The sequence below is a fragment of the Sturnira hondurensis genome, unplaced genomic scaffold, assembly GCF_014824575.4.
Source record: "Sturnira hondurensis isolate 20B ecotype Veracruz unplaced genomic scaffold, ASM1482457v3 Scaffold0014745, whole genome shotgun sequence".
Classification (NCBI taxonomy): Eukaryota; Metazoa; Chordata; class Mammalia; order Chiroptera; family Phyllostomidae; genus Sturnira; species Sturnira hondurensis.
In genome coordinates, this window is record NW_028087376.1 from 3571433 (window position 1) to 3590056 (window position 18624).

The following is an 18624-nucleotide window of genomic DNA, read 5'->3' on the forward strand; positions in this document are numbered from 1 at the left end:
GACCAACTGTCAGGTTAAATTACCTTTCCAAGAAATGGTAATCATCTCAGAACACTGGATACTCTTTGGAAATGTGGTGAAGAGGAAAATAATAAACTAACCACAGAGGATAAGACTATTAGTATCATATTCTCATGAATATTTTTAGAAATAAAGAAGTGGAGGTGAGGGGTCAAGGAGAGGAAGGAGGGGGAGGAGGATGACAACCTGTAATAGCCAAAAAGTCATGAAAAAAAAAAGTTGAGCCCTGGCTGATGTGGCTCAGTGGACTGAGCGTAGGCCTGCAAACCACACGATCGCGGTTCCATTCCCAGTCAGGGCACATGCCTGGGTTGCAGGCCAGTCCCCGGCAGGGGACTCATGAGAGGCAACCATACATTGATATTTCTCTCCTTCCCTTCCCCTCTAAAGATAAATAAATAAAATATTTTTAAAAACAAGTTGAAGAACTTGAATTACCTAATATCAAGATATACTACAAAGCTACAGCATTCAAGAAACTCTGGAACTAAACTTAAGGATATATTTAGAGACTAATGGAGCAAAACAGAAAGTCTGGGAATAGACCCCACAGTTATGCTAAACTGTTTTCAACAAACGGGTGAAGGACAAAGGTAGCTGCTTTCAACAAATGGTGCTGGCACAGCTTGATATCTATATGCAGAAAAAAATTAACCTTGAACCCTAATCTCACACAACACACAAAAACTAATTTGGGGCTCCTAGTCAAGACAGTAGCATAGGTAAATGCTGTACTCCACTCCTCCCATGACCACTTCAAAATTACAACAAAACTACAGAAAAGCCATCATTGAGAACTGCCCAAAATCTAGATGAACAGAAGTCCTATCACTAAGGATATACATAAGAGGCACATTGAGATTGATAGGAGGGACAGAGGCACCGAATGTGTTGGCCCCACACCCATGTGCATGGGTTAAAAACTGGGAGGGATATTTCTCAACTGCAGAAATCCCCCCTGAGGAGCAAGGTGTCCCATTCTCACACTAGGCTCCCCAGACCAGGCGTCCAGGGCTGGAAGAGAAGTCCCCATAACTTCTGGCTATGAAAACAAGCAAATTGCTGTGCTGTGGACTGCTAGAGTCCCAGACATTCCTCTTAAAAAGCCCACATACTTACAAGCTGACTGACTCACTGGCTGCTCTGAGCTCCAGCGCCAGAGCAGCAACTTGAAAGGCACTAGGGACAAACAAAGGAACTTAACAGTCTGGCTTCAGGGCAAGGGCTGGAGGGCAACTTTCTCCTAGACAGAAATGCTGGCAGAAGCCCTAGTGCTTTGATGAGCTCTCCTCCTGCAGGCACAGGCTGGTGTCACATCCCAGTTTCTTCCAACCTGGCCAACACCATTTGCTTGCCCTGGTGATTAGCTGATACCTGGCCCCACCCAACTTAAAGGCCCACCCACGCCATTTCCAGTGGTTCTTCTATATAAGCAGCCTGTCTTGGCTCATGCTGTGGGCTTTTCTAAAATCTCTCAAAGTTTCACAAACCCCAAACAAGCAGCATTTGGCTTCAGTTTGCAGCTTAGTGCCCCCCAGGCACTAAGCCCAGGACAAGTGGCAACCATCTGCAGATTGGTTTGTAGCTCACACCAGATGACCCCAGATGGGGCACAAGCAGCAGCTGACCTTGGCCTGCACCTCCCAAGAGGCCCCAGAACCAACCCTCCCAGCGGCCAGCTTCGGATCACACAAGAGCACCACCCAACCACCTCCACAAATGATGCACTCAAGGGCAGACAGTGGACACCAAAGTACTGCTCAAGCAAATCCTGCTACAAAGGGATAGGCCCTACTCAACAACTTCTTCATTATAGTCACAGTCAGCCCTTAACAACCAATCAGCCTGAGAGGCAATCCCTCAATACAGCCATCATGGCCCAACTACAACTGGAAGGCCCATACAACCTACACAAGGGACACACATGGAGCACCTAGGACAAGTGACCAGGGAGAATGCACGCTGGGCCTCACAGGACACCTATTACATAAGGCTATTCTAAATTGGTCACCAAGACCAAGAGATGTAACAGCTCTACTTAACACATAGAAACAAAGAGGGGGAGGCAGCCAAAATGGGGAGACAAAGCAACATACCCCAAATAAAAGAACAGAAGAAATTTACAGGAAAAGAACTAAATGAAACAGAGGCAAGCAATCTACTTGATAAAGAGTTCAAAACAATAGTTAAGGATGTTCAAGGAACTTAGAGAAAGCTTCAACAGCATAAAACAAAGACACAGAAACAACAAAAAGAGCCAGTCTGAAACGAAGATTAAAGTAACCGAAATAAAGAATATATTAAAGGGAATTGACAGTAGATCAGATGAAGCAGAGGATGAAATCTGAATAAGCAATTTAGAAGATAAAGTAGCAGAAAACACACAATCAGAACAACAAAAGGAAAAAAAGAACCCCCCCAAAGTGAGGATTGTGCAAGGAGCTTCTGCTCTGGGACAATTTTAAGTGTGCCAACATCCACATCATGGGGTGCCAGAAAGAAAACAGGAGAGAGAACAAGAAATTAAAGACCCATATGAAAAAAATGACAGAAAACTTCCCTAAATTGGTGAAGGAAATAAGAAGTCCAAGAAGCTCAAAGTCCCAAACAAGATAAACTCAAAGAGGCTCTCACCAAGACACATCAAAATTAAAATACCAAAGGTTAAAGTCAAAGGGAGAATTTTAGAAGCAGCTAGAGAAATGCAATTAGTTACCCACAAGGGAGCTGTGAATGAAACTGTCAGCTGACTTCTAGAAGCTTTGCATGCCTGGAGGAATCGGCATGAAATATTCAAAATGATAAAAAGAAAGGGCTTAGAAACCAATATTACTCTACCCAGCAAAATTATCATTTAGAATCAAAGGACAGATAAAGAGCTTTGAGACAAGAAAAAGCAAGGAGTTCATCACCACCAAACCAGTATTACAAGAAATGTTAAAGGCATTTCTTTAAGAAGAAAAAAAAAGATTAAAAAAATATGAGTAATGAAATGGCAGTAACTACATATCTATCAACAATTACTTTAAATGTAAATAGATTAAATGCTCCAAACAGATCTCTGCTCATAATTGCCAGAAACCTGAAACAAGGTGTTGTAGATTCATAAAATGGAACACTACGTGGCAATAAAAAGGAAGAGAACATTGCTACATGCCATAACACACAGCGCTAAAGCATTATCTTCAGTGAAAGAAAACTGTCTCAAAAGGTTACTTATTGAATAATTCCCTTTATGTATTTTAATAGAGACAAAACTATAGTGACAGAGAAAAAATTATTGGCTGACAGTGGTTACGGCTGGGAGTACTAAAAAGGGACAGCATGATATGTAAGAAAGTCTATTCTGAAAATTCCACCCATTTCAAATACTGCATAAGAGAACAACAAGAAATTTGTGTTTATATTTGGTCAATGCGCTGAAAGGAGGGAGGCATACCATAGGACCACGCATTTTGAGAAGCAGCAATTACAGTAAAACAATTACAAGCAGAAAGAAGAGCCTGCGTAGAGAATAGGGCCAGCAAACTAGCCTTTCCTTCCACCTCTCCCCCAAACTTTCTTACATTAATAAGCCCTGGAGATTATGGTTTTATATTTTGAATTAAGATTTTTTAATGGCAGGTTAAAGTTCTTAAATCTCTCAAATACATACTCTTACTATCACATTAAATATTCCTCACACAGCCCTGGCTGGTGTGGCTCAGTAAGTTGGATTATAGTCCTGTAAACTAAAAGGTCACAAGTTCAATTCCCTGTCAGGGCACATGCCTGGGAAACCTTGTAGGTTCAGTCCCCAATCAAGAGTGTGTACAAGAGGTAACAAATCAATGCTTCTCTCCCGCTCTAGCCTTCCTTTCCCTATCTAAAATCAATAAGCATGTCCGGATGAGGAGAAATATATGTATTTATATATATACTTATATAGAGATATAGAAGCCCCCTTAAAGAAAAGAACATACTTAAAAGAAATATTAGAGTCAAAACAATAAGAAAATCCTTATAATCAACTATGAGTGGAATCTAAGCAACCCAGAGGCAAACTATCTGACTTCTCTACGCCTCTATTCCATCCACTAAAAAATAAGGGCACAGAATTGCCTCTAAATATTGATGAGAACAAATATTTGATGAACCCTTTACATACCATTCTATTTTCAGTTTGTTCGTTTTAAAAGTATCATTTTTCTATAAATCAAATGTAGTCTCCCTCATAGATGAATATGGTTCAAGCACATCTCTACAAGAAAAAAACAAACTGGACTTCAATAAGGGGCAAATATATAACATACTATACTTAAAGTGAAGTACGGCCATTAAATATGAGAATCTTTAATGCAGCAAGGGCAGAAATGAGGTGTTTAATCAAGAAAATTACCAAAAAAATAGTTTAACAGTTATAAAACAGAATATAATATCATAAGTGACATCAATGTTAGCATTACAAGGGATAACACCCAAAAACCTAAGAGTTTATTTATAAAATATTGTGATTGTGTATTTATTCTTACATATTTAAACTTCAACCACCTTCAAAGTACTCTCCTTTTTGATGCAATATACCTATGGAGACTTTTTTCCTACTGCTCAGACTGTTTTTGAACTCACAGAGATGCCTTTTAGTGCTTCTGCCATTTTTTGTTTTACCTCTCCCACGCAGCAAAAATGTTTCCCTTTGAGTATTTTTTCCATGGGGAAACAAACAAACAAAAAAGTTGCTGGGGGCAAGATCCAGTGAATAGGGAGGATGGGGCACAAAGGTCATGCTGTTTTTGGTCAAATACTACTGAACTCTCTGCGGGAGCTTATAAATCACCCATTATGAAATGGGCAAATGCATGGAAAGAGTCTTCAAAAAAATTCACTGACGCAGAACAGCCTCTCTCAACATCTGGTATACACTGATACAGATGGGTACCTAGAACACTCACCTAGCGGGGGAAGCCTGTATACTACAAGGGACCCATCCTCCAGTAAATAACTCGGGGCTTTGGGCAAGGGGTTCCCCCTTGTTTTTAAATCCATTTCAAATGGGAAAGGAGAATGTAAAAAAATAGGGAATCAGAAGTTAGCTTGTTCTCTTCCACAAAATTGGAATTCTCCTTTTTCCTCCTTGTTCAATTCAATTAGTCACACCACCCCATAGATGACCTAACAGGGAAACACGTTACAACAAAATGTCTTAATCACTCATTCAACAAATATCTGCTGAAGTCTTCTCTCTGACAGGTATTGCAATAGGTGCTGGGACTGGCAAGGACATGTTCACTATCCTTAAGAATTCAAAAGTCTAGTGAGGAGAACAAATGTTTACAACTCCAGCTATTTAATAAAAAGAAGCAAAAACTGCTTATAAATAACAGAAAGTTATTTATAAGCCAACTTTTATCATGGCCAAACTAATTCAATATATTTTTTTCTTTTGTAAAATTAACTGCTTTCTGGATCTGCCCAACAGTGTCAAAATCCCATGTAGAAAGAGATCTGAAGCACAGCACCAGTCCACAATTTCTCATCCAAAACCTTTAAGGCAGAACTCAGAATTTTCTGAATTTTACAAAGGTAACACAGTACATATACTCTATGTCATAACTGGCCCACTGTGTCTGGGAAACAGTCCCATTATCAAACAGTATTTCTGCAACAACACAAATATTCACATCAAAAGAGAGAAACAAATACTAACAGCAGCCTCCTAGAAATGAGGCTGTCAAGTGAGAATTTAACACCAAAAGAATAGTAAAGAACTGTTGGTTTTCTGTGTTTTTCAGATTTCAAAACTGATATAAAGGATTGTGGACCCTTATCTTTAGAACCTTATTATTGTTTCAAACGACCCTGGAGTAAAATTACCTAGATTTGAATCCCAGCTCTACCACTTAATTACCTCTCAGAGCTTCCCGTTGCCTCATCTGAGAATACATGTGAAATTCTTAGCACAGTGCCTGGTACACAGTAAGCACTAAACAAATGTTGGCCATAATGCTGGCTATATAAACTATCCTTACATAAATTAATTTTGTGTAAAAACAATTTGCAGAAAAATATATGGGGACACTTATAAAGGCTTAAAGCATGTAGAAGAACCTATTCTTTAGAAATATCAAAATACAGTAGGAGAATAAGATCATGCACGTGAAAGATAAAGATCAACTCCAACACAGTGGTCCATCTGACAGGAGGGGAATATGATGGGGACAGAGGGATGCAGAAGAGGCCCAGCTACTGGTGATACTTTATTTCTTAGACTAGGTTGTGAGTAACTGAATGTTTACTATTTTTCCTTGTTATGTTTTATGTCTTATATATTTCATATTAAAAATTAAATTCAAACACATCTAATCTATGTAGTAAATATTGCAGACCACACATTCTAGTACACATAACCTACTCGCTTTTATTACAATGTTGAGTATTTCCTTACTTTTTTTAGTTTTTACTTAACTTTAAAAATACTCAAAAACCACATTCCTTAAAATACAACAGCTTAAACACCTGTCATAAATAACAAAAACAAATTTTATCTTTTAAAAAAAATAAGGAATGAATGTAATGTAATGACTCAGCTATACAGAACACAGTTGAGAGTCCAAAGCATTTTTACAATCTTGTGCAGCCAACGGACACAATAAACATCAGCACACTAAAACATCTACTTTACAAAGGTTCTCAAGGTTCTCTTTCAGCCTGTTCTAGAAGTTCTAGAATAGAACAAATCAGAAAACTGCAAGGGGGGGGGGTAGGAGATACAAGCTCTCTTAGGAAAGGACACTGATGGTAGTTTAAAATGTCACATAACAGTAAGGGAAGAAACTAAAACAGAAGCTAAACAAAAATGAATAAATAAATAAGTAGGACCTATACACAGCCGAAACAAGCATTCAAATAGCAAAACAGCAAGATCAATATGCCTACAGTTAACTAATACTGTATTGTGAAACTGAAACTTTGTCACCGGCCTAGATTTCAGGTTGTTATCTTAGAACTTTTTTTTAATTTCTAGATTTTATTTATTTATCTTTAGAGGGGAAAGGAAGGAGAGAGAGAAAGAGAAATATCAATGTATGGTTGCCTCTGGTGTGTCCCCTACAGGAAACTGGCCTGCAACCCAGGCATGTGCCTTGACTGGGAATCGAACCATGATTGTGTGGTTCGCAGGCCCGTGCTTTCAGGTTGTTATCTTAGAATTTAAAAAATGAAAATGTTTGGGCCCTTACACTATAGATTTCTATCCTATAAAAATGTTTAAATTAGTAATCAAAAAAGAAAAGATCAAATCACTGGTAAATCTCTGCCTTTGACTTCCGTAATTACCTTGATTTACAATTTTTAAATAAAAAAATTAAAGCATTTATCTTAAAAACACACACAGAGCATAGTAATCTGAGTGCACTAGCAAAAAAGCATTCAACTCGTCTTAAAGTCCTGAGTATCAATAAATTACAAACAGTACCATAGTTCATTTTTATAGCAAGACCTGATTCATCAAGAAATGGTTCAGCAAGATCAACATTTAATATTTAATGCAGAGGGTGGAAAAACCTGAACATGACATCATGTTGACTCTTAACTCACCAAATTATATACATTAAGTACGTGCAATTTTTTTTACGCCTCAGTAAAGCTGTCTTTAAAAAATAAAGACAACTATAGGGAAAAAAAATAGTAAGACTGTATCTGTGAAATAAGTTATTTCTAAAAATTAAATAGTTCAGATACTGTCTGCTCTTATTAACTTCACTACCTAACCCATCAAAGACTGAGAAAGGTATGTTAAGCCAAACACTATGATTATACTCCTGTTAATCTCTTCTCTTTATATCTATAAACATTTACATTTAGTATTTCAATGATTTTTTCAATTCCTAACTTTCCATATATTTTATATTCACACAGCTTCTATACTTTTATCAAAATAAAATGTTGCTCTTTGTCCTCTTTTTTAAAACTTATTAGAATAAGAATGGACATAGAACACAAAAAATTGAAAGTCTGACTTGTTAAGGTACAAGGATTGTGGATAAATGTATTTCTATTTTAATAATGGTGATTTGACAAAGAATGGTAAGAAATATAGAAGAAAATGTGTAAAATTTATTTTTGAAAAATTTCTATCCAAAATGGTTAAACAAAATTAGGTTAATTTTGGAGCTTTAACTAAATTAATTTAACTAAATTAAGCTCCAAATTAATTTTGGAGCTTTAACTAAATTAGATTACCCAAATAATCAAAATTAATAATCAAAATGCTTATTACAGGAAATAAAATTTTAAATAGAAGAGACCAAAAACAATCACCACATATCTTCTAAGTCTCTTAGAATCTATCCAAAAAATGGAGAAAAAGGATTATTTTCCAAAAATCCCTTTGGGTTATACAGATTTTCTTCACATACCATCCCAGGCCATGGTTACCTTTCTTTCTTTGAAATGCCTATTTATCCCACTCAAGTACAAGCTCGCCAAGGCCAGATCCTTGTTTGTCCTAGTCAACTCTGTATTCCCTTTCTACTGTGTTTATTGAATTCTAAATACAATAATCTAAAGAACCATATTTGTCCTTTCCAAAGAACACAAAATTAAGGTGTCAACTGTTTACCAATAGCTGTAAGAAAGGTATTGTGCCATGACCAGCACGGATTAATTGGCTGAGAGTTGTCCTCCAAAGCCAAAGGTCGCTGGTTTGATTCCCCGTCAAGACACATACCTGGGATGCAGGCCTGGTCCCCAGTTGGCTGCATGCAAGAGGCAAACAATCAATGTTTCTCTCCCTCTCTTCCTCCTTCCCTTCTCTAAATAAAATTTTTTTAACGAAAAGAAAAAAGAAAGGCATCAGGACTCAACCCTGCTCAGTTAACAGTTTTCCTACTTATGAGCTCATACCACCTGGCTATGAGCAGAGCCACTGACAACCAAAAGTCAAGAACATACAACCAAAAAACTGGGGCTCCTGCTGCCAGCTGGTCCTTCTTCCCATAAACCTAAGGGTATTGTGGGCTGTAAATCTAAAAAGAATCCTAAGTTAAAAACAATTTTTCAATATTAAAATTACCTCCTTTTCTATCCAACAGAAAGACTGTACACTTCAAGCTTTCTTGCTAAACAGTAAGAACTCAAGAAAACAGATGTCAATTAATTTTGCCACTGTTGCTGTGTAATATCTAGTCAAAGATTTTGTAAGTATGGCTGAGAATGCTGAAGGGACCTAAGCTAACACCAAGCAAAACCCTCCAAAAGAGTTTCCATGCTTTCTTTCTCATTCTCCAAAGAGACAATATTTTCATATTATACTCCACAGAACCCTTATTTCAGATTTTTATTTCACATACATATCTGAATTCCTGAATACACTTACAACTTTCAAAATACTGTGATCAAAATAATAACAACACTTAACAGACAGAAAGCTTAAACCAAACTAGTCAACAGCATTATGCTTCAATCAGACTTTTACTTTCAAATATCTTATTGATATATAAATTATTAATCTGACTTAGCTGGGTTTTTTCACTGTCTTTGTGTTTCTGTGGTTTTCTTTGTGGAGGCGGGGAGAGCAGTAGTGCACATCTATTTCCCCTGTATGAAGAAATGTGTTCACAGAAGGAAATGTACAAAGTGAAGGAAAGAGGAGACCAGTGTTAGTATATCATTGTTTGAGTGAGAGAAATTAAATCTGGAGATAAGTATTTTGGTCACAGGAGAGATAAACACCACTGTGGGACAAGGATAGTTCTTTCACCAGGTTTCACTATGGCCCAGAATGATGAAATGCTCGAGATTATCCAACTTTACATGCTCTGGTCTCAGACTCACCATGTAACAGCCTTCTCAAGTACCTTGCTTCCGAAGTATACCTCCATACAAGAAATCGGGCGCCCTGGAAAGTTGTTACACGTAATTCAGTAGAAATGCTTACTTAACCCCTTGTGAATTATAACATCATTATTCTAACTTACACATTAGTGAGTTTGATTAGGTTGAATCAACCCTAAGAGAAATAATGAAATAGAATTTCTAGATCTTCAAGGGTAAGAGGCTAAGAAATAGGCTATGAAATGTTCCACCACACTGAGATACCACCACATTCTGTCTAATGCCAGCAAGCAAGCTGGCATTCCTCTAAAAGATCTTAAGCTCAGTTCTCCCTAAAATGCCACAGTAAATGCAGGAATCTTCTTTTATGCTTTATTATCATTAACCAAAATAGACCAAACCTGAGATTTAAAAATTAAATGTATGTAAATGCAAATATGCCTACTGAATAATTTCATTAAGATGAATAAAAAGCAGCCCTGGCTGGTGTAGCTCAGTGAATTGAGCATGGGCCTGTGAAGCAAAGTGTCGCTGGTTCGATTCCCAGTCAGGGCACATGCCTGGGTTGCGGGCCAGGTCCCCAGTTGGGGACACATGAGAGGCAAACACACATTAATGTTTTTCTCCCACTCTTTCTCCTTCCCTCCCCCTCTCTCTAAAAATAAATAAATATTTTTTAAAAAAAGATGAATGAAAAGCAATAAAGGCCAAATAAACAACGATATATAAACAGGATCAACATCATGACAATAATAAAATTAAAGAATTTTTACTTTCCCAACCTCGACTGTCAAGAATTGTCATAAATTCTCAAAACAAGATCTTAATTTTTTAAAGATATTCCTGAAAGGGTGTAATAAATGTTAAGGGAAATCATCGTGCTTAGTGTGAATATAGATGCCTTTTAAAATTTCTGTATATTTTCTGCTATCTTTCAAATAATTAGCATGTATAACGAGCGATAAATCTTGCTTTAAAATTTTTTAAAAACCCACGAGAATGGACAAATAAAGTAAAAATAAACTTTCAAAATAATAAGACAGCATTCATCATAAAAAGTCACACTTATCTAAGGTTATTTCTTCTACACAATGGCATTAGAAAGTTCATTAGTAAGTGACTTAATACTAAGATAAATTTTCCCTAGCACTTTCTTTTAAAAAAATGTATTTATTGGTGAGAGAGAAAGGGGGGGAGAGAGAGAAAGAGAGGGAGGGAGGAAGGGGGAAACAATGATTTGTTGCACCCCTTATTTATGCATTCATTGGTTGATCCTTGTATGTGCTACGACCAGGGATAGAACCCACAATCTTGGGACAATGCTCTAGCAAAGGGTCCCCCACCTCTGGGCCATGGACTGGTACTGGTCTAGGCCTGTTAGGAACCAGGCTGCACAGCAGGAGGTGAGCTTAAATCATCCTAAAATACTCCCACCTACCCCAATCCATGGAAAAATTGTCTTCCACGAAACCAGTCCCTGCTGCCCAAAAGGTTGGGGACCACTGCTCTAACCAACAGACTTATCCGGTCAGGGCTTCCCTAGCACATTCTTCATAAATCCAAGTTCTGCTAATTCTAGATACCAAGAAAGCTAGGAAGGGGGCAGGGCAGGGGGGAGGGGTCATAGTAAATTAAAGAAGAGTTTTTAACCCTTATGTCTGACATTAGTTAGAAATGAAGGGGAAAAGTCCTATTGACAACAGTGTCAAAAACTATAAAATATCCAAGAATAAATTTATCAAGAAAAGCATAGGTACCAGATGAAGAAAACCATTAAATCAATGAAACTTTTATTGAAGGAACGAAAACTAAAAAGAAACCTGAACAAACGGAAACTCATCATAATAAAGAAAAATTATCACTAAAAATGTCAGACCTCCCAAAATCAATATGAATATAGTGCAATTTCAAACAGTGGGCCTTTTGAGCTTTTCTGAATGTAATAGATTCTCAATCAACATAAATATAAAAATAGATGTTTAAGAATAGTTGAGAAAGTCCTGGCTGGTGTAGCTCAGTGAATTGAGAATGGGTTGCAAACCGAAGGATCGCCAGTTCGATTCCCAGTTAGGGCACATGCCTGAGTTGTGGGCCAGGTCCCCAGTGGGCACCAAGTGAGAGGTAACCACACACTGATGTTAAAAAAAAAATAGTTGAGAAATTTAAAAAGTACAGTGATAGTGATAAGAGCTTTTCTTAACAGAGTGTAACTTTCTAAAAAGTGTATACTCAAAACAGTAAAATAATAGTACAGGAAGTGAAAAACAGAACATCCAAAAATAGAGTAAACATATATGGGCATTGAGAAAAGAATGGGTTATTCAGTCCTGGCATTATTTCTCTCCATGCTTGGCTCTCTAGAGAGGGAAGCCATGAAGACTCCCCCACCCCCACTTCACACCATATAAAGTTAATTCCAGATGAATAAATACACGTGTCCTATGACAACAATTACTACACCACAGGTGCTCCTTTAAGATAACAAGGAAAAACTTAAAAATGAACCAAGGACATGAACAGACAATTTTCAAAAAGGAATTCCAAATGGCAAAAAAACACATCAAATGCTAGCTCCTGTAACAGTCAGGGAAATTAAATTTTAGACAAAACTGAGAAAGCATTTATCACATGGCAGGCCAGTAAAAATTAAGTAATTATATCTAATTATGTGACAATATGGAAAACCTACTTCTTGTGAAGGCTGAAAGTATGACAACCTATTTAGAGAGAAATCTACCAATAACATGTAAAATATACTCCCTTTAACCCAGAAATCCCACCTTGGAGACTCTAGTCTGTAGAAATAAAAGCATCAGCAAAAAAAGTGATGTGTACAAGGATATTCACTCTAACACTGTTTGTGGGGACAAAATCTAGAAACAACCTAAATGTCCACATAAAAATAGCTGAATAAATTATACATGGTACATCTATACTATGAGACATAATAGGGATATTTAAAAGAACAAAATAGAATTATATTTACTGACCATGATGTGTTAAGAAAAGCCTGTTACACAGTAATATAAAAACAAAGAACCACCACGAATGTACACTTATGTTAGTATACACAGTAACTGACTCAAGCATGGACAGAAATAATGCAGTATACCTATAAACTCATAAAATGGCTAGGAAGTAATAAAGGGGTTAAGAGAAATGGCTTCCTTGGAAGTCTTTAAATTTTTTTCACTTATTACAACGGATATATATTATTTTGTAAGCTAAAAAGATAAATTAAAAAAACTCAGCACTATAAAAGCAGATTACTCAAACACAAGGCAAGAGTCAGTAATAAATCATTGAACAATCAACATATTTCTACCTATGGGGAAAAGGCTGAAGTTTTCAATTCACTGTTAGTTTCCTTAGCATAATAAATTACATAATAGGTATTCAAAAGAAAGAAAGTGGCGGGAAGAGTAGATTTCTTTGCTGCCCCCTTGAAGTTTTAGCATAAGAAAAAGTCTGAGTAAAACACAAAGAATAATAAATAATGTCAATTTCAGAATTAAACATCTAAATAATTCTTCAAAGACCTGAAGATAAGATTTTGTATATGTTTTCTAAACCTGAAAATAACCTTGAAGTGACCTGAAAATGACATCAACTCTACCAGTCACAAGTAAGTGACCTTCAGTAGATACATGTACTTCGCTTAGGACCCAATTGCTTTTGGCTCTAGCATCAACCAATTACCATATATCTGAGTACCTGAACAGTTTTTCAATATTATTTTCATTCCTATTATCTATTCCACAAAGTAGCTAAATGCTAGGCACTGTGTTATGTACCAGAATGCCACAAATTAGATAGCCCCTGTCCTCTAGAAAACCAAGGAAAGTAGGCAATGAAACAAGTACTAAAAAGGGCTACACCTCTTTGCCTGAGGGTAGAGAAGGAAGAATGGGTTCGCTGGTGGAGGGAGAAAGAAAGGATTCCAGGTATAGGAAGAACAGGTCAGAGGAGAATGAAAGAACAAGGAGTATTCAAGGAACAGCAAAAAGCTCAGTGTGTGTAAATAAAATAATACAACCAAATGCTAATAAAATCAAATTGTAAGCTACTTCCTCATTCCTTCTAAAATAACACCATTTATTAAGCTCTCATCATGGAAGTTTCTTAAAAAAACACAGAGGCCAAGCATTCACTAGTAGACAAATACATTTATAAAACACCATATATACTGGGTACTATCAAGAAAAAAAGGCTTTCTTCTTACCAACAGAAGGCTTTCTCCTTCAATGATCATACAAAAAACCTAATACCAACAACGATTCAATTACTCTATACAGCGTACCTAATTATTTTCAGTTATTTCCCCATTCATCTCAAACCAATATTTTGACCATATTTTAAAAGTATCATGTTTTCAAAATTTTCATAAAGTGGAAAAGGAATCAAATCTTTTGTGCAGACTTTTTTAAAAAATGAGAAAAATTAACTTCCTTTTCTTCAGCTTGAAACTGAACAATTTCTCAATACTAAAGTTTAGTACATAGTTTTACCAAATGAAGCTGTAAAAACACTAATGGAACTCCTTTTACTTTGAGGTGTACAATTGTGTGATCATCTACAAAAGTTACATCTTATAATCAAATCCTGTATATTATCTATTCTATTGTCTTAATTTTAACCCAAAAGCTTATAAAAAGGGGTTTACAGTTCCAGAGATTTAAGTTCATGTCTTTCTCAAATCGACTCCTCCCAAGAATCTGTAATATTGACCTCAAAGCCAGGCAAGCTGAAAAACCTAGGATGCTTGGTACAACACAAATACAGTCGGCTCCAAGAAGCAAGCTGGAGAGAGCAAAGCGACTGCATATCGGGTTACACAGTGACTGTGGCACTAGAACAGAGAAAGGGGAGTAAAAAACTACTTGCCTTCAAGATGCCTTTAAATATTCATACAGTACAGAAGACATATATTTTCTTCACCTTTTAAAAATTTGCTTTCCTCCTAAGCTTATTTTTCACTGACAACATTTATAACTTATTAATACTTTTCTCTCTCCAGTGGTTTGGGGGCAGGCAGCTAAACTCCTAAGTATCTAGCAGTGAAAAAAGCACTTCTCGGTTCAAACATATTATCCTAAATCTCACCCTTTTACACAAGTGTTAGTTGATGTGGAGTCAGTAAGTTTGACAAGTATTTATTTATTTTTATCTTTACTTCTGGGCCCTTCCAAAGTTAACGAGACTACTCTAGCAATGAGAATTCATGCCAAATTAAATGTTCTGTGCTACTCTTTCAGTGCAGAAAAAAAAACTTACACATTTTCAAGGTAGAAATAATTGCCTTTACTAAAATAAAATTTTCTAGGCAAAAAGCAAATGAAAATACCCTAATACTTTTTAACAAAGATGATTTTCAAAACCCGTAAGTTAAGAAATGTAAGAGCTTAGATAAATAAATCTATAAATTCTCTTAACTTTAAAATTGCTTGCCACCTTAAATATCATCCTACATGAAAGAAACTGAATAAAAGTAGCAAAGGGATGAGAAAGAGCCAAAATCAACTGAAAACAATTCCTAAAGCAAATAAAAGACTGAATCACAGACACCCAAAACAGCTAAACAAGATGGAGTTAGAGTTGGAGTTTTTGAAGCTAAATCCAAATAATTTTAAAATTTTGATATCCATTAATCCCTCTGTATTCACAAAACTTCTAAATCCTCATTAAATGCAAATTAATCACTTCAAAAATCTGTTTTGGTACGTAGTTTCCCAAGTCAACTTTTTAAAAAATGATGTATTTTATTTATTTATTTTTAGAGAGAGGGGAAGGGAAGGAGAAAGAGTGGGAGAGAAACATCAATGTGTGGTTGTCTCTCATGTGTCCCCCACTGGGAATCAACCCAGGCATGTGCCCTGACTGGGAATCAAACCAGCGACCCTTTGCTGCACAGGCCCGTGCTCACTCCACTGAGCTACACCAGCCAGGGCCCAAATCAACTTCTTTAATTAAAAATAATCTTCTGGAAACTACTTGTTCGACTTTTTCAATCTACTGAAAATGTTTTTGTAAATCAAAAAACCTGGGATCTTGTCTCTGTATACCACTGCTTTCAAGACTACTTTAAAAAATAAAGGGATCAACTATCATCAAGGCCTTACTGACAATTTTTGTACTGAAGTTTCACTCTAAAATTCATCCTCAAATATAGGACTGCTGTCAAAAAAAACAGACCACAGAAGCAGCAGCTCCAAAAAGAAAATGAATTAAGGTTTCCTAAACAATAACTTCAGGTACAACTTTAGACAAAGCAAATATTCAAGTCTGTCTATTCTTAACAATCAACAAATATACAGCACTTCGCTTAATAATTTGTAAGGCAAAAACACAATTTCTCCAATTGCATGCAAACCATCAGTAAACAGTTTTGAATGGCATTTAAATACCAGCACACTGTGCCACAAAATGAACCGAGTTAAATAACACCTATGTAATAGCTCTTGCAAAATCTTGCTTTAAACGTGTAACTCATATAACATTTCAGTAGCAGCTACAAGGGTATATTTAGTAAATGAGTGAGCATTCCACTGATATTTGGTGTTTGACAATTCCTTTAAAGCAAAAAAACCCTCCGCAGCTTCTGAGTAAATACACAAATAGCAACCAATATATTTTTGAAAAGTCTCCTTAGAATAAGTAACAAGAACACTGACTATTTACAACGAAAACACTCAGTCTTCTACTGAAACATCACATGACCAGTACGGAAATGTACCTACCTGGTAACTCCATGATAAGAAAAGGGCTTCTGTACAAGAATTGGAAGTATTAAAAAACTTCATCCAGTTCAAGTTATAAATTTTAGTTTCAGCAGACACTAGGCTGTAATCTCAAGTAAGTTACCTCTCTTTCCCAAATGTAAAAAAAAACCCAGGCTAAGGTAAAATGAAGGTGACTGAATCACACCTACCTAACGTGAAAAGTAGGACATCATCAGTGAATTACTGTGAAACGTTTTCTTTATAGAAGCAGATTCTATGTTTTTAAACCTTAAGTCAAGGTGTATATAGTCTGACAAACACTACTAGGAACAGAGTGAGTGAATATTTAAAATCCAACTCTCCCCAGAAAAATCGAATACAAAAAGTCAATACAAGTATTTTTAAAAATCAGTTATAAAGATCATTACCACACAAAACACCTGAAAGTTCAGATCGCTAAGAAACCTTCATTCATTCGTCCCTCCTGTCAACTAATCCCGACAGCAGCCAAAAAGTTACTTTCCTTTCTACCTACATCAGATGAAGATTCTTCTTTACATTTCCATGCCCAGGGATATTTAACTCCAAGAAGAATACGTGTCAGTAAGTACCAAAAAGCCAAGTGTTCAGCACAGAAACGGAATGCACAAATTAGAAAATATCCGACAGCTTCCTCCCTCCCTATCCCCAAAAGCCATTTAATCAGCTTTATAAATAGTTACTGCTGAAGTACACTCTGAGCGAGTGTTTCCGCGGATCCCCTACACCAAACCCGAACTGGGAAACGTTATCAACCGTCCCCACTCTTTCAGTCAGTCTGGAAGATCAGGAGAATTATTAGAGACTGACGTGCGCAGACTCAGGAGTTTGAGAGAAAGGTAAGCAGTGCACTCGAAGGTGAGTTTAAAAAAAAAGCAAAACGGAAAATTGGGAAAGAAGTTGGTCGGAAGATTAGAAGGAGGCAAGGCCAATACCCGCTTCTGAGAGGACGGCATTGCAGGTGCACAACAGCGATGAACTTAGCATTTGGTAAAGCTGAAGAGTTCTACGAAAAGATCTGACCCGGGTAGAAGACACACAAATGTTGGTACGTGGCTCCCTGAGTGAGCCCTCAAAGAAGGATCACTGCCTGAGGAAGTCAATGGGTCCAAGGAGGCCGGCACCTGCCGGGGAACGCCAGAGCACGGACGCAGTCGTGCGCGGTGCCTCCCGGTCCGAGCCCTCAGGGTCGGCCAGCAAGAAGTCGGAGCAGCCCCAGGGGCTCCGGGCCCCTCCTGGCCCAGCCCCTAGCCTATCTTCTCACCCTTCACAGTCTGAGACCGGACCCCTGCGAAGCTTCCGGCCGAACGCTCCCGGCAGGCGTGGGGCAAAAGGAGCAATATGCTGCTAGCGCTGCGAGTGACACTCACCGGCCCGAAACCTCGAATGAAACCAGCAGCTCCGGGGGCGGCGGCAGCACTGGCAGCAGGAACCGAACATCCAAAATGGCGGCTCCCTCGGCCACACCACCGCTACTGCAGGCGGAGGGATCCTTAGGAGAAAGGAAGTTTTTAACTAAGTTCACACACTATCGCAAAAACTTCGGTCCCTAGCTTCCTCTCCTTGTCGATTCCGCGTCCTCTGCAACTTCGCGTGCCACCCCTCTCCTATTATCCAACAAAACTCGGACCCTGCCGAGGACTATTTGCCAAGGAGGAGGTGACTGCTCCTGGCCAGAGCGACGCAAAGCGTAGCAAGTATCGGGGCTGTCACTGATGACGCGAGACGCTGCTGTCGAGTCACCGCTGCGAAGAGTCTGAGCGAGAAAGATCCGGCTGACTCTGGAGCCAACGGACATTGGTTCCGCTTGGGGGCGGGGATCCCAGGCTACCAGGAAGCGACCCGGCCACCTGAGGAGGGCGGGGCTAGCAAGGAAAAGAAGGAAGTGGAAGGGGCGAAGCAGGTGGGAACCCAGAACATTGATTTTTTGTGAGTCGCTCCCTAACCCGCGAGAATTCCAAACTCTTTCCTATTACCTTTGAGACCTTAGCTTTTTCTTTAGCTTAGGGTCAGGAACATGCCCCAGGTGGTC

The 18624-nt window shown here is 37.9% G+C and overlaps 1 protein-coding gene across 5 annotated transcripts in view; it reads right to left on the minus strand.

Moving 5' to 3' along the window:
* Positions 1 to 18306, minus strand: part of AP1G1 (adaptor related protein complex 1 subunit gamma 1) — a 71042-nt gene extending 52736 nt beyond the window's left edge. For 2 of the 5 annotated variants that reach the window (XM_037063701.1, XM_037063697.1), the window contains exons 1-2: positions 17963 to 18305; positions 4169 to 4261 (exon numbers count right to left, since the gene is read on the minus strand). In XM_037063701.1, the coding sequence (XP_036919596.1) occupies positions 4169 to 4171 (3 nt within the window). In that variant the 5' untranslated portion in view covers positions 4172 to 4261; positions 17963 to 18305. Of the gene's footprint in view, positions 1 to 4168; positions 4262 to 8728; positions 8757 to 17962 lie in introns of those variants that run through there. The other 3 variants (XM_037063700.1, XM_037063698.1, XM_037063699.1) reach the window with 3 other exon arrangements.
* Positions 18307 to 18624: the final 318 nt, after the last annotated feature.